At 45.1% G+C, this 16,325-nt stretch overlaps 1 protein-coding gene across 12 annotated transcripts in view; it reads right to left on the bottom strand.

Moving 5' to 3' along the window:
- DOCK3 (dedicator of cytokinesis 3) overlaps positions 1-16,325 on the bottom strand; it is a 585,316-nt gene that overhangs the window by 245,722 nt on the left and 323,269 nt on the right. For all 12 annotated transcript variants that reach the window (XM_073352483.1, XM_073352491.1, XM_073352484.1 and 9 more), the window contains 2 exons: positions 2,056-2,097; positions 1,031-1,185 (listed from right to left, as the gene is read on the bottom strand). In XM_073352483.1, coding sequence (XP_073208584.1) covers positions 1,031-1,185; positions 2,056-2,097 — 197 coding nt within the window. The remainder of the gene's footprint in view (positions 1-1,030; positions 1,186-2,055; positions 2,098-16,325) is intronic.

The following is a 16,325-nucleotide window of genomic DNA, read 5'->3' as shown; positions in this document are numbered from 1 at the left end:
CTGAGGCTGGGGCTGCAGTGGCAGGTGGGTCTAGGGCTGGAGCCTTGCCGGGGGCCAAGGCTGGGGTACGAGCAAAGCCACAGGCGGGCCTGTGGCCGGATTTAGCTCCGCTCCCATCCCCGGGCTGGGAATGGAGCTGCAGCTAGGCCCGCAGCTGGGTTTGTCTCTGCTCCCTCCCCAGCCAGGGGCTGAGGGTGGGGCTGGAGTGGCAGCTGGGCCCCCAGCTGGGTGCAGAGCTGCACCAAGGCTGGGGACAGGGTCAGACACGGGGCTGGGAATGGGGGACATGGCTGGGGGTGGGGTCAGAGCAGAACTGGGGGTGGGGCTGGCTGGCACTCCCGCCCCATCCCCGCCACGACCCCCCGAACGCTGCTCTGCACACCCCTAGGGGGGCGTGCCCCACAATTTGGGGACCTCTGCTCTGGCGGCTGCCTATAACATAATGTACAGTCAAACTGGCCAGAAGAATGGATACCTTCAGCCATATTTATGTATTTATATCTAACTCAGAGTGAGGAAAACAAGCTATTATAGTAATTCTAGCATCTCTCCAATCCACTATGATCCTTCTTAGATCACTAGAGAAAGAGAGCTTGATGATCTCAGCCAAACACCTAAACAAACAGCTGGGCTCCTTTCAAAACTCTCATGCAACATGGCACAAATCAGCATTATCACTTTTTACGGAGTAACAACTTTCACTCTGCACAAGACCTGGACTACATTAAGGTTAAGCTTTAGGACTGATCTGGAAGTTTGTACAATGACTGCCCATGCTATGCCTACTGTTAGTCAATGCTCTGAGTCACCCACTTTCATGAGAAGTACACTTCTCACACAAAAAAACACCATACTTCAATATTTTGGCGTATGCATCACAAAACTGCCATTCACTGAATTCATCTATCAAAATTCCTCATGACAAGGGTGAGAGGAGATAGTTCAGACATTTTTCTCCAAGTTTTGTATTCTTTGAATATTTGTATTCCACATGTGATGAAAAGCAAACAAGAGGTTGATATTGTCCTACCTGATCTGCTTGCCCTCTCGAACATCATACAAAGAAAAGAAGACATCTGTGTCTTCCCCAATAGTATTATAGGTGAAGCTCTTTAGACTGATGAAGAAGTGGTGAGGCACTGGCATACGGCAAGCCTCCCCATGACGCTGACGAATTGTATCCACCTGATTTTTAAAAATCAAAAACAAGTATTATTTTCTTCACAAATAAGGTGTACATAACTCACATGGCAGAGTCATAACTCAGTTCTTCCTTCTCCATGGAGTAGAAGTTTAGCCTCATGAATTAGGTGCTACATCAGAGACATATGGCAGATGTGTTTTCAGTTTTTCTAGTTTTAACTTATATATTTGGTTTTCATTGCAGTGGTTTTGGAAACAGCAATAAGAAGATGTGTGGTGTTACCAATCTGAAATCAACTTATCTAACCATCAAAGAGACTACATCAGTTCTGTTTCTCAGCCAGTGCTCCAGATTCCAGAAAGTACAATTCTTGTTGACTCACACTGTTAGCAGGTATTAGAATTCCAAAAAAATTGCTTCAGAAACTGCTTCTTGCTGACTTTTTATAATAGTTGCAGCTCATTAACCACCCTGGAGATGAGAGACGTGGAACTGGTTATGTGAGATTGTGGGGAGGGAGGGATTTGAGGTCTAAAATAGAGAGATCTCTTTTAGGAAACTCTAGGAACAATTTAGGGAGAAAGCTTAGGCTGCGGGGTTTATCTTTTATTATCGATATTTGAGTAACCAAAAGAGCCAAATACCAAGAAGGGTATACATTTGGGCCTAATACCAATTACATCATTTATACCAGTGGAAAGCATATATAAAATACTACCATTCTGATTTGATAGTGTTTTATTTCTATTTTGCACTGGTGTAAATAAAAACACTATGCGCAGGTCAACAATCAATTTGAGCCAATTCTGATCAGTCAGTCTGCGATTTGCATTATTTCTCTACATTCAGATACATTATCAGAGATTTCAAAGAAAAAAAGACATCATGCTAGGGTTTTGCAGCCATCTTACCTGTGTTGTGCTTTGCTGGACACTGTGCCTACTTGATAAATGCTGTGGAGGAAAAAAGAATAAAAATATAAATTGATTATTACAGGAGAAACGTTTGCATTCACTTTATACGGCATTGGACGACTATTTTTAAAAATTAATTTTCAACCCTAAAATCCTCCTGTCTGTACTCTCTTCTCTCTATGTATTCCTCTAATTGTTACTGTGTCCTTTATCATAAACATGCTAGACATTTCTGAGATCACAGCAGACTGATTTTTCAGTTTACTTTTGTAATTCAGAATGATTTTCTTTTATTTGTGTTATTCATTAAGATATACACCAATACTACTAGCTTTATCTGAAAACCCTTTTATACCTAACCGAGATAATTTACGGGTGGTGTTGCCTTAACTTTGAGTGTAAAAGGCTCTCACAGACTTGATAGCATTTAAAATGGTCTTTGTATGTCATTTAAAAAGGCCCTTTTTCTTTTTCTTACACTGGGTAATTTAAGGTATCCAAATGCAGGAGTACCCTACTGTTATTAATCCCCATCTAGTATGTGTTATCCTAAGGACAGATACAGTTGTTTAATCATCCACAGAGATGGAAGCCTAGAAAGAAGGTCATTTTGTTTGATACTTTCTGTGTTCAAATTTTGCACAGATCTGGACTGTGTGATACAAAATGAAATTCCAGTAAACATCTGAAGACATTTTCACTAATATCAAATAGTCAACACCTGTACAAAAATATCTGTAGTAAGAGCACCATCCGATGAAGTGAGCTGTAGCTCACGAAAGCTTATGCTCAAATAAATTTGTTAGTCTCTAAAGTGCCACAAGTACTCCTTTTCTTTTATCTCTGAAACTGTAACTCAAAAGATGATCCTGTTTTTCATGCTAAACGGTAACATTATAATCAGAAAATGGACGGCAAGTCTCTAACTGTGCCTGTTTAATCTCCAGAGATTTAAATATTAATCTGAATCTAAACTGAGGTTTCAAAGGTTTGTTTTTTTAATGTCTTGTTAACGATTTTTCCATGCCTTGTTATGTACATTCATTTAAACTTTAGTATTTAAAAAATGAAATATCTTGTCAACATGATCAACAGAATAGCTTACGTCCTTTTCCCTCTCTTCTTACCCTACCCTTTTCAGACATGTTTAAGATACTGTTGTTCTGACAAACCTGAACACACTACCTAGCAGGACCTGCATGATTTGTTGTCAACATGGCAGCAGTTGCAGGAACAGAAATTCAACAAACCAAGAGCTTCAGCAACAGCATCTCCAAACCATGGCATTCTTATGAGTCTTGCAGTCAGAAAAAATGAATAAAAACAGAGGAAAAAGGCCATTTTATTTTGGGGATTGAAATATATTCTATATAAAAGAATAAGCTCTACAAGGGACTGAAATTAAATAATACAATTGGAGGTCAATGAATTTGCATTTTAACAGTAGTGGGCTGAATATCCTTTTTGCATCTTTGGCTGGCCAGGAGACTGGATTTCATGACAGTCCATACTTTTGATGCTTCAGGGCTCCACTAATGCAATACTCTCTACTTTGGGCTGACCCTGACAGGGTCCAAAAACAATACAGATTTAATGTGTGCTTGCCACTGCAAGTGAATGGCTTTAATCCATGGACAAGGAGATGAGAGTTTTGTTGTTACTTCCTGAAAAAATGGATATACTTCTAAATCTATGCAGTCGGGCAAAGGTACAATGGGGTTATAAGTATAAGCCTCAGATAGCTCTGAGGAAGAACACTGTTCAGCCAGTGGGCCACTGTATTGATGATCTGATAGGACACAGCAATGACCTACAAAAAAAGTGCAAATGAGTAAGCCACTGCTGCATGCCTCAGATGCACTAAGAGGCACAAGTGGTTAAATCCATAAAGGGATTTAGGCACCTAAGTGTCTGCTGGTAAAATCCCCTTAAACCTGCCACTGGGCACGTGCACAGCAATCTCAGTCCTGTGCCCAGTTGGGATCCTCAAACTAGGCATTCTCTCCCCTATCTTGCTTGCAGGGACTGATCTGGCAGGCATTCTCAGAGGTCGCCTAACAGATCAGATCCCACGCAAAACTTATCTAGAGGAGGTGGTGGTTGTAATGTTGCTTCCACCTTCTAACGTTTGGACCAATGGTTAGAGCACGCCCCACAGACATAGGAGACCTGGGCTCAACTGCTCCCCTTCCACCCCGGATAGTCTAGGCTGGGTCTCTCTCCAGCTCTCCTGTAGAAGCCACTCTACTCTGTATAAATAATTAAGTATTTATTGGGCCAGAGAAAGAGTAAGAATGACTCTTTAACCCAGTGGCTAGGGCATTCACCCAGTATGTGGGAGACCTAAGTTTGAGTTCCCCTTCCAATCTTGTCCCACAACCCAGGTGAATGATTTAACTACTGGGCTAAAAAGGGCAGCCCCACCACCTTCTTTTTGCAAGAAAGGACTTAGGTGCCTAACTCCAGGAGAGGGTTCATGGCTGTGAATCTCGAACAAAAATAGGCATTTCCCTCAGACCTGGACTTAGGCGCCTAAGTTCCTTTGAAGCTTAGGTCATACCAGGGCTTAGGTCTTCAGCATTTCATATTAGTTTGTTTAGACATCTCCCCACTCAACTTGCTGGCATTTCTGGATCCCATTCTTAGGTACTTAACTCTCCCCAGGAGTTATACAGGGTACCTGGTTCAGTATTATAAATTCCATTAGATAGCAGGGTGACTAAAATTTAGGCACTGCAATGCATTGCCGCTTAGCCTAAGTCCTCTTTTAGGATCTAGCCCAAGGTCTTTTATCTTCTTTAACCACCAGAGAATTGAAGCAATAGCCTACTAATGCACACCCACTACTATTTCTGACTCACCATAGCTTACTGCTACATTATAATGACTAATAGGGCTATTAGAGTATTGTTTATTAATCTTATACTTCATTATTTTTGAACACCCTTCCTAAAGTTTTGTGGGAGGGTTTATGCAGTGTATCCTTCAACTGTGAAAAATGATAGTTTCAATCCTCATTTTGAATATATTTATTGTTTGTTTATTTTTCTAACCCATTCTCCCTTTTAAAAAGTTGTTCCCTGAACTGTTTGTATCCTCTTCTCCTCTTCCCACTCCATCCCTACCCCCAGAAGTAGGGAACAGGTGTTTTCAGTGAGTTTCAAAAATGAGGCGTCAATGTGCCTATAGGGAGTTTGGTATACGACTATGGAATCATCAAAAAAGTCCAAACAGCACATTAAAATTTGCATTTGGACTAACAGTGTTCCTACCTATACACTACAAATATTTTGTACTCAGCTGTCAAAACAGTCTCTCCCCACCATCAACCTCACAGATCACCATAGCACACAGATGACCTGCAAAAAATGACATGAAATGGAAGATGGCTAGAATTTGGCACACAATATCCTTATCTGAGTCTCACTTCTATAAAACATTTTTAATCTTATGTTGTGGCTGTGATGGAGGCAAAGATGAGGTTTTTTGCCTCCCTCAGGGCATCTACAAAGCCCCAGTCAGTAGCGTTCTACGTGATGAGCATCCACACTGTGCCTACTTGCATGCAAAGTCAAAATGCTTCACATTGTGGGGAATTTTTAGTGTGTACAAGCCATTTTCATTTCTATTATATATTTACAAATATTTTTTAAAAAGCTTAGAGAGCTTTCCATTTCTCTATAACAGCTGTATAAAAGCGCCAAGCTCAACTCTCTTTGAACTCCTTATGTATCTTGCTGTTTTGACATCAAATGCTATGTTCATTGCAAGTCTATTTCTAGTTTCTCTCCACTTCAAAACTCCCCTCAAAACTAGTGTATTTGTAAGAAATCCTGATATATTACTTATCTTAATTTAAAAATAAAATAGTTCAATTTAAAGACAAACAGCTGAGGCCTGGAAGAAACATGGGCAGTAGTTCTGTCGTCTGCCCATCTACAGCACTCACCCTGTAGGCACTTCAGAATGATGCATAAAAAAATGACCAATTAATCAAAAGGAAGGCTAAACAAATGTTTGGAGGCTAGATTTAAACCCTTCTAAAGATCTGCAGATATCTCCAGAGAGGTGTGTCCTGTTTATTTCTTTCTTGTGCCCATTCTTGCTAAATAACAGTGTCCCACTGTTACTGCTGTGCTGCTGGGCCTATACCACTGACCGATGTAGATTAAATCCAGTGGCAATTCCAACTGCAAGCTGATTTATAGGAAGCCCCGTGGAATAGTTTAACAACTCAGAATACATTTCCGCACAATGTTATACAGGTTAAAAATGATGTACATACCAAAAAATACTATTCAATTATATCATTTTTTAAAACATCATTCACATTTTCATATGGAAAGGGTAATTTGTTTTTCTTAAAAAACAACATCAATTTTAGATAAATTTTGTTCATGTTAAGGACATTGTTCAGCTACATAATCAGCAACCTGAAGGAGAAAAATTCACAAGGCCTAAGATAAAGTGATTCTGATAAGAGAGGAGATGAAAAAGAAAAGTCATTTACCTGTATAATAACTGGAGTTTATTTTCGATGTGGGGTTCCCTATCTGTATTCTATTAGAAGAGTGCATGTACTCCATGTGCCCAAGACTGGAAAATTTCTGCTACTAGACTCCATTGGTCCACAGCTGCACTCTTCTCCTTGTGCTCTGACCTGAGGGCATAAGGGGCAGTGTGGACTGACTGCCTCTCTTGTTCCCTTTCTACTACAAATAGCCATAGGCCAGGGCTCTGCAGTAGAGGGGAAGGAAGGTGGATACTGGAATACAGATAGGGACCACGTATCTCAAAGAACTCCAGTTATTGTTCAAGGTAAGTAACCTTTCTTCTTCGAGTGATGGTCCCTATGTGTATCCACTCAAGGTGACTCACAAACGGTATTCGTTGAGGAGGATAAGTTGGTCTGCATCTGCTCTACACCAGTTGGAGGACTGCTCTGCTGACTACGTAGAAGATTGTACAAGAGCATAATGGTTCACAAAAGTGTGAACAGAGCTGCTCTACAGATCTCCAGAAGAGGGACATCTTGAAGTGAAGCAACAGATGCACCCTGGGCTCTGGTCAAGTGGGCCCTCATATCTTGCGGCAGATGGGCTGCCATTAACTTGTAACAAAGGATGGTGCAACCCAAAATACATTTGAAAAATCTCTCTGAAGAGACCGCTTGCCCTCTCATATGTACCATAAAAGAGACAACAGTTCAGGAGATTTCCTGAAGGGTTTTGTCTTCTGAAGATAGAATGACAAGGGTCATCATGCATCCAGAGAGTGTAGTTTCTTGTCTTCTCTGGTGGCATGTAGTTTTGGATAGAAGACAGGTAAATGGATGACCTGGTTTAGATAAGGTTACAAAGTCTCATGAAATTGCCATCAAGTGGGAGGCTGTATCTGCTGCATCTATTAATGCCTGGGGGCCGATCTACAATTTACCTTCATCAATAACTGCTTGGAAATGAGGTCCATCTTCTTGGCGGAATTTGTTGGTGAATTCTGAGAATGTATTGCAATCAATAAAATCATATTTCAACATTAAAGCTTGGTAGTTTGCTATGCAGAACTGTAAGCTTGCCAAAGTGAAGTTCTTTCTCAAAAACAGTCTAAAAATTTGGCCTCCTTATAAGAAGGTGTAGAGCTAGTGTGGTTTTGCTTGTTCCTTTCACTGACAGCTTGCACCATGGAAGAGTACAGAGCACAGTGTGAGAATAAGTATTCTGCTCCCTTAGAAGGCACAAAGTATTTCTTCTCTGTTCTCTTTGAAGTGGGAGCACAATTGACTGGAGTATGCCAGACCATCTTTAACTGTCAGGCCTCATTAATTGTCACCTTTCTAGGACATGTACTCTGGAAGATGTACAGTAGCTTATGAGGGGTGTCCTGTACTTCCTCCAGGGGGATCTGTAACTGTAACCCTCCTCAGAAGATCCGGGAACTATCTGTAGATGTCAGGCGGTGATGGTGAGCCAGGTGCAACCATCTGGGGATAACGATGATAATCCTGCCAGGACAGGTGGTCTCGCCTGGTCTGGTTGCTCTTCTTCCTTAGATTGATCCCGAGTGGGTTGAGATTCTTCCCTGAGATGGGAAGCCTGTCATGACTCCCCTTATGACTTTATAGATTCGGGATGTCTCATATGAATGGCAGGAGCTCCAGCAAGGCCAGTGTTAGGAGTCAAAGGGAAAATAGGGCAGTCCCATGGAGCAGGATGCCACTGGATCGAAAGTGTGCAGTCCCTCCTTTGTGAGAAGGAAGGTGCCCATGAGATCCCAGCACCTCTACTGGGGCTGACCCCTGGTCTTGACAGGGATGGTGAAGATCTCACACTGATAAGGGACTTATCAGGGGAAAAGGGGGCTTTTATGTTGATGAGCAGTACCATTGGTATGGGAGGTCTTATGCTTCAGATGATTGATGGTACTGGTGAGTGGCCAACTGACAGTGTCGGTACTTCCCTGATTAGTAATGGAACTGACAGTACTGGTGATTCCGGATCTATGTCGACAGCAATGTCCTCCATGGAAGCATATATAACCCCTGAAACAAGAGTGGACCAGGCTTCTTTCCCTCAGCAGCACCAGTGGTGCTGCCTTTACTGCGGTTCTATTTAGTACTGATGACTCCTTCTCTCTCCACATTGGTATCAATGGTGTAGGAGGCCTTGCTTTCACATTGGTACCAATAGTGTCCACAGCCTTCTTTCTCTCACTGATACCAAGGATGGCCCTGATTCTTTAGCTAAGGCCAGTTTTGAGGTGCTCTTGCCTTTGTTACCGGGAAACCAGTACAGTGCTCATTGTAAGTTCCTGACACTCCCATACTAGGGCATGGAGTCTCACCCAATTTAGACAGTTTTGGAGAGGAGGTCCTCTTTTTGGATAAGGACTTGGAGGGGTTCTCTCACATTTCTTCTGAGAGTGCTTGCTCTTACCCTCCTCATGCCTTTGTTTGGCAGAGTCCTTAGCCCTGCTCGAGTGATCCCTGGAGCCCGAGATCACTATGCTTTGAGGGACACTTGGTGTTTCTGCCTGATGCACAGGGGGTCTGACAGGCCACAATTGGACTAGGAACTCATAGCCTGTATTCATGAGCTTGATGGGTTCAGCTCAGAAAGGACCAGTAGGAATATGGGTTTCCCCATGTAATAGAAGCACGTCATGGTTGCTACTGACTGGGAAAGCCCAGCCATTCAGATCTTAAATCCTGGGATCCTGGATATACTGGGCACTGCATACAGGTGAATGTTAGGGTGAGAGAAACTCTCAAGACTACTAAATTACACTAACTATAAAAATGATCTAAAAACAGATTTTAAAAACTATTTACAGTTATCTACAAGTTTTGAATCAGAAAGCTAGCTAACGCTTTGGACACTGAAGAGGTTCCACCTCAAACCATGGGTGATAGAAAGGAACTGAAAGGGACTCCACACTGTCACTTATGCCCTCAGTTCAGAAAACTGCAGGTGCAGACCAAATGACACTGCTAGAAAATGTCTTCTGGTCTCAGACACATGGAGTACATGCGCACCTGGAGTGGAATATACATAGGGACCATCACTGGAAGAAGAACAATGAAACACCATACAGTAACTCCTCACTTAACATTGTCCCAGTTAACCTTTCATTATTAGGTTGCTGATGTATTAGAGAACATACCTCTTTAAAGTCCTGCAATGTTCTCTTATAATATTGTTTGGCTCTCCCCGCTCCACCTTCCCAGCATTCCAGCTGGGGAACGGGCAAGCCCCCGTGTCCCGACCCTGCTACACCTCTGCCTCAACCAAGCTTCACAATCATCATTGGTGAGTGCAATATTAAATTGTTTGTTTAAAATTATTTAAAACTTATACTGTATATGTATATAATGTCTTTTGTCTGGCAAAAAAAAATTCCCTGGAACCTAACTCCCCCTATTTACATTAATTCTTATGGGGAAATTGGATTTGCTTAACATTGTTTCACTTAAAGTTGCATTTTTCAAGAACATAACTAGGACATTAAGTGAGGAGTTACTGTACATAAGCTGCAAAGACATGCATACCCAGATAGGACACTTAAAACTAAATAAAAGCCACATCATACAAAAACTTTTAAATCCACACATTTTGCTAATGAAATTAATGTAATGATCAGGGTTTATATAACATGCCTTCATTTCACACTATTTATAGATGGAAAAGACCTGTTAAATCCCCTGATCTGTTTTTTTGCCAGTACATTACCGTTCCCTGTTGTACTATTTTCCATTTATGTAAATGTGGAAAGCAATAAGGATCCCATGAATATATAGGTGCTGGAACTAGGGGTGCTGCTGCACCCTCTGGATTGAAGTGATTTCCATCATATAAAGGGTTTACAGTATGGTTCAGTGGTTCTCAGCACCTCCACTATATAAATTGTTCCAGCACCCTTGCATGAATACTCTCAGAAGACTATTCCACAGACTAAGAGATCTTATTGCAGGGCTTGACAAGCCAATTAAAGCTTTGTTGTTGACAAGTATGAAACTTTCCCTGATGAGCGATTCTCATCAGTTTCTGCAGAATCTATTTTTTTATTTAAACAAAAAATAAGTTTTTTGCCTTTTAGGTTGTACAGATAGCCTGCCAAATGTAAACTGAACATGACCTGACAGCAGTCTAGCTGAATCTGCAATCTAAAACAACACAGATGTATAAACTGACTAAGGGCCAAGTCCTGATCCCAACACATCACATGAGCTGCAAGCTGTGCTCTGGGAAGTTCCTTCAGAGCCAAGGTGGGAGAAGGAATCATTTACTCTGGACTATTTTGTGGTAGTGGAGTTGCTCTCTGGCTGCTACTCCAGCCTTATGGCTAGAATAAACTATGAGCAATTTGCCACAAATTTAGCTCAAGGGGAATAGCCAATGGATCCACGTACTAGCAGATTCACTGCTCTTTCTCTTAAATACTGCTGTGCAGGAATGTGCAGGGCATCCTTACAGAATGTGGAGTGCAGAAGGTGCACATCCCCTAACTCAGCGGTCTTCTTTTAAGGGTCGCACCCCACCGAACCCAGGGTCATTCTCCCCGCCCCCCCAGCTTTCCCTGAGGTGGTGCGGGGATGCTGTGGGAGGGGAAGGATGTGGCCAGAGGCAGGAGAGTAGCCACAGCCAGGCTGTGGTGGAGGCCACTAGCTGGGTCCACAGCCAGGTGCAGATCCACTCCTGACCTTGCCCCCAGCGTCAGCCCCGGGCCAGGAATGGAGCCACGTCCAGCGGCCGGACCGGGGCAGAGCTGGGGGCATAGGAGCCGGAACGAGGGGTAATGGGGGTGCTGCCGCACACCCTCACTTGAAATAGTTTCCATTAAATACAGGGTTTACAGTTTGGTGTAATGGGTCTCAGCAGCCCCACTATAAAAATTGTTCCGGCACCCTTGGCTGGGGGCGGAGATGGGCTGAGTGGTGCTCCCTCCCCTTCCCTGTGGGGGTTGGCATGGGGCCCCACTGAAGCCCCCTGGTTGGTCCTCCTTGGCCCCCTGGGGGGACCCGCCCCACACATTGGAGACCTCTGTCCTAAGTGCCACCCTCTGCACGGCTGAACCATATTAGTTTTACTACAAGCGTCTTACACTGTCACAAGAGGAGGAAGCAGGCTTTGCCTAAGATGGGTGTAAATAACCTCCAAGTTAATCAGGATATCAAAAAGCTTAATCTATAACCTGAGACACTAGTGTGCTGGAGCAAGGCCACTCAAATTTCACTGTACCAGAAGACTCAAGTGTTGGATTTTTAACCTCGAAAACTCCCACTGGAATTTCACATTGTAACTGAATCAATGTCTCTGCCAGGACAATAGAACCTTAGTTACATTAATCAATTTAAACATTCATTATGTCACACATATTCAAATTAAGAAAGATACTTTGAATGAAGTGCAAGGAAATCAAGCAAGTCATAAAGTTAAAATCTGTATGAGGTGTTTTCTGAGTCATGTAAGGTTTGATATGAAGCCTGTACTAATACTTTTTAATACAGGGCACAGAGACCCTGTACAGTCTCTGGCAAATGAGAAGTTAATCGTAAAAAACAGTGATGCATAATGGAAAGCCTCAGTATTTCCCTTGCATAGAGAAATGGATTTACAAACTATGACAACACCTTGAAAAGGGTGGCACAGACAAATCTTTACAGATTTTAAGTTTCTGAAAACATATGGTCTTTATTTCTTTCCATGTATGAACAACAATCTACCGTTACATGATGAAATCTCTGTATGACGCTTCCAGTTGACAATGTCTTCATTCATAGAATGCTCAGTGGACTATCCCCTCTTCTCCTTTGCTTCTTGCTTTCTTCTTTTCTTGCTGCCAATTCATTCCTTCTTTCTGGGAACTGATCCTCTATTCGTTGGACTAATTGTATATTTTTATAGTTCTAAAATCTAAATTTAAGTACGGTAAATCTAAAAGCCATTGAAAACTTTAAATTGGGAAATAAAAATATTTGCCTGAGATAGCTTATCCCTGGCACTCATAAAAATAGTTATGACAAACATTTACTATTTTCTTTGGAATGTACTAGATTGCATTTTAGGTATTTTCAAATATTTTACTGGGGTGAGGGGCTCCCCTGACAGAGAATATCTTTTGCTTTGTGTTTGTATAGCACCTACTACAATTGAGTCCTGGTCCATGACTAGGGCTTCTAGGTTCTACAGTAATACAAATAATAAATAATAGTAATGTCTTCACCAACCCCCTTTCAAATTACACAAGCAGTTCCTGATATTACAGCTTAGCAAAGGGATATTATTTAGGGGTTCTCCCTTCCAGCCCTACTGTTCAGCTTGTCATCCTCGGACCAAGGTTGGACCCCACTATTCAGGATGGTAATATTTGAGAAGTTTAATTCTCTTATCAGTCACTTTATTTGGGAAGATGGGTATTAAAATGTTGTGGTCCTAGAGAGAGGGGAGAACTTGGGTTCCCTTATTTTAAACTGTGTTATTGAGTCTACAACTCAGTACTTCCATAGTCCACCAAACAGTTATTTAGGCCTGTGAAATTGTAGTTTTACTTCATTGTACGTATCAGCGTATCAATGCCTAAAAATGCTGAAAGTCTGAACTCCTTGAAATGAAGAAATTTTTATAAAACAAATACCGAAGTTCAACATTCTACTATATTATCAATCTACTTTATAACATACTATACCAGAGGTGGGCAAACTACGGCCCGTGAGCCGTTTTAAGCCGACCAACGAGCTCATGCTGGGGAGCAGGGTCTGGGGCTTGCCCCGCACCAGCGCTCTAGCGAGGGTGCTGGGTCGGGGGGCCACACCACGCAGCTTGGCTCTGCTCCAGTGCTCCGGCCAGGGTAGTAGGTCTAGGGCTGCTCCACGTGGCTCCCGGAAGCCGCAGCATGGCCCCACTCCGGCTCCTACATGCTCCAATAGCCCCCTCCGGTGCTCCAATGGGAGCTGCAGAGGCAGTGCCTGTGGATGGGGCAGCGTGCAGAGCTACCTGGCCGCACCTCTGCATAGGACCGGAGAAGGGACATGCCACTGCTTCTGGGAGCTGCTTGAGGTAAATGCTACTCAAGCCCCTGCCCCAGCCCTGGTCCCCCTCTCCCCCTCCCACCCTCCAAAGCCCTCGGTCCCAGCATGGAGCACCCTCCTGCACCTCTAAATTCCTCATCTCCAGCCCCACCCCAGAGCCTTCACCCCCAACCAGGGCCCTCACCCCCTCCCACACGCCAACCCCAATTCTGTGAGCATTCATGGTCCGCCATACAAAAAATGGTTACTTACTTTCTCGTAAATGTTGTTCACATCCATTCCACATTAGGTGTGCGTGTGCTGCGTGCATGAGAGTCAGAAACTTTTCCCCTTAGCAGCTCCCGTAGGGGCCCCCCGAGTAGCGCCACAGCGCCATGCATATATACCCCTATCGGCCTGACCCCCTCCAGTTCCTTCTTGCTGGCGACTCTGACAGAGGGATAGGAGGGTGGGTGATAGAATGGACATGAACAACACATCTCGAAGAATAACAGTTACGAGAAAGTAAGTAACCGTTTTTTCCTCTTTGAGTGCTTGTTCACGTCCATTCCACATAAGGTGGATCACAAGCTTACCTCTGAAGGAGGGTAGGAGTCACAGAACAACTGCTTGGAGGACCGCTCTGCCAACTGCCGTGTCCTCTCTGGCCTGCTGGTTGACCGCATAGTGGGTCATGAAGGTGTGCAGCGAGGACCAGGTGGCTGCTCTGCAGATCTCCTGGATCGGGACCTGTGCCAGGAACGCCGTGGAAGTCGCTTGCGCCCTGGTCGAGTGGGCCGTGACCGCCGGGGCCGGAACACCTGCGAGCTAATAGCACGGATGCAGCTTTTAATCCAAGATGAAATCTGCTACGCTGACACTGGGAGACCTTTCATTCTCTCGGCTACAGCTACAAACAACTGCGTGGATTTGTGAAAGGGCTTGGTGCACTCCAAATAGAATGCCAGCGCTCGATGCACATCCAGCGTGTGCAAGCTGCGGTGACTCGGGTCCATACGGGGTTTCGGGAAGAACACCGGCAGACAAATGTTCTGGCTCAAATGGAATTGGGAGACCACCTTATGGAGGAACTTGAGGTGCTGCCGGAGCTGCACCTTGTCCTTGTGAAATACTGAATATGGTGGCTCAGAGGTGAGGGCCCTCAGTTCGGACACCCTTCTGGCCGAGGTAATGGCAACTAGAAATGCCACCTTCCAGGAAAGGTAGAGGAAAGAACAGGAAGCGAGGGGCTTGAAAGGGGGTCCCATGAGTTTAGAGAGGACCAGGTTAAGGTTCCATGGAGGGACTGGGGGGTGGAAGTACAGAAACACCCTCTCCAACCCTTTAAGGAAACGTCCCACCATTGGGTGGGAGAACACTGAGCCCCCCGAGAACCCCGGATGGAAGGCGGAGATGGCCGCCAGGTATACTCTGAATGAGGACAGGGTTAGCCCTTGCTGCTTGAGGTGCAGGAGGTACTCCAGCATGGCCTGCACTGGGCCTGGCATGGCCGCACCTGTCAGGGTTCACACCAACACGAGAACCTTTTCCACTTGGCCATATAGATCGCCCTCGTAGAGGCCTTTCTACTGCCAAGCAGAATCTGCTGCATGGGAAGGGAGCACTGGTTCTCCAGGGTGTTTAGCCACAGAGCCTTCACACTGTTAGGTGCAGTGACTGTAGGTTGGGGTGAAGAAGCTGCCTGACGTCCTGTATAATGAGGTCCCGGTGTAGGAGCAGGACTATTGAGGCCTCCACGGACAGCTCTAGGAGAGATGTGTACCAGTGCTGGCGGGCCCAGGCTGGGGCGATGAGGATCACCGCTGCCCTGTCCCTGCGCACCTTGAGTAGGACCTTGTGTACCAAGGGGAGCAGGGGGAAGGCATACATCAAGGCCCCCTCCATAGGATCGCAAACACGTCCGTGAGTGAGCCTGGGCTGCAGCCCTGGAACGAACAGAACCGCGGGCACTGGACGCTGGCCCTGGTGGCAAACAGGTGTACCCAGGGAAACCCCCACCTGCGGAAGAGCGAAAGCATGACGTCTGCCCTGAGCGTCCACTCGTACATGCGGTATGACCTGCTGAGGGAGTCCGCCAGCTCGTTTTGTACCCCGGGAGATAGGATGTCTCGAGGTGAATTGCGTGGGCTATGCAAAGATCCCAGAGGAGGAGAGCCTCGCGACAGAGTGGAGAGGAACGAGCCCCGCCCTGTTTGTTTATATAAAACATGGCAGTAGTGTTGTCTGGCAGGCGAGACGAACCGCCCTGAGCTCCTTCACATTGATATGGAGCAGCCACTCTGCTCCAGACCACAACCCCTGCATCATGAGGTCCTCCCGGTGAGCCCCCCATCCGTGGTCTGACGCATCCGTCACCAGCATCAGGTCCAGTTGTGGGGCGGCAAAGGGGATGCCTTCACAAACCACAGGCTGGGACTGCCACCATAGCAGGGACTCCAGCACATCCCTTGGGGCTGCCACTACCAAGTCCAGGGGGACCCTGCCTGGGCGGTACACCCGAGCGAGCCATGCCTGCAGAGTCCTGAGTCTCAGTCTGGCATGCCTGACCACGTGCGTGCATGCTGCCATGTGGCCCTGCAGCCGCAGGCAGCACCTGGCCATTGTTGGAAACTGGCGCAGGGAGGCCACTGCTTGCTGGATAGCCCAGAATCGGGATACTGGAAGGTTTGCCCTGGCCTGCACTGCGTCCAGGACCGCCCCTATGAATTCCACTTTCTCTGTGGGTACAAGCGTGGACTCGGGA

This window comes from Lepidochelys kempii, chromosome 7, assembly GCF_965140265.1.
Source record: "Lepidochelys kempii isolate rLepKem1 chromosome 7, rLepKem1.hap2, whole genome shotgun sequence".
Classification (NCBI taxonomy): Eukaryota; Metazoa; Chordata; order Testudines; family Cheloniidae; genus Lepidochelys; species Lepidochelys kempii.
Note: the sequence above shows the minus strand (reverse complement) of the source record. Positions and strands in the feature narration are given on the sequence as shown.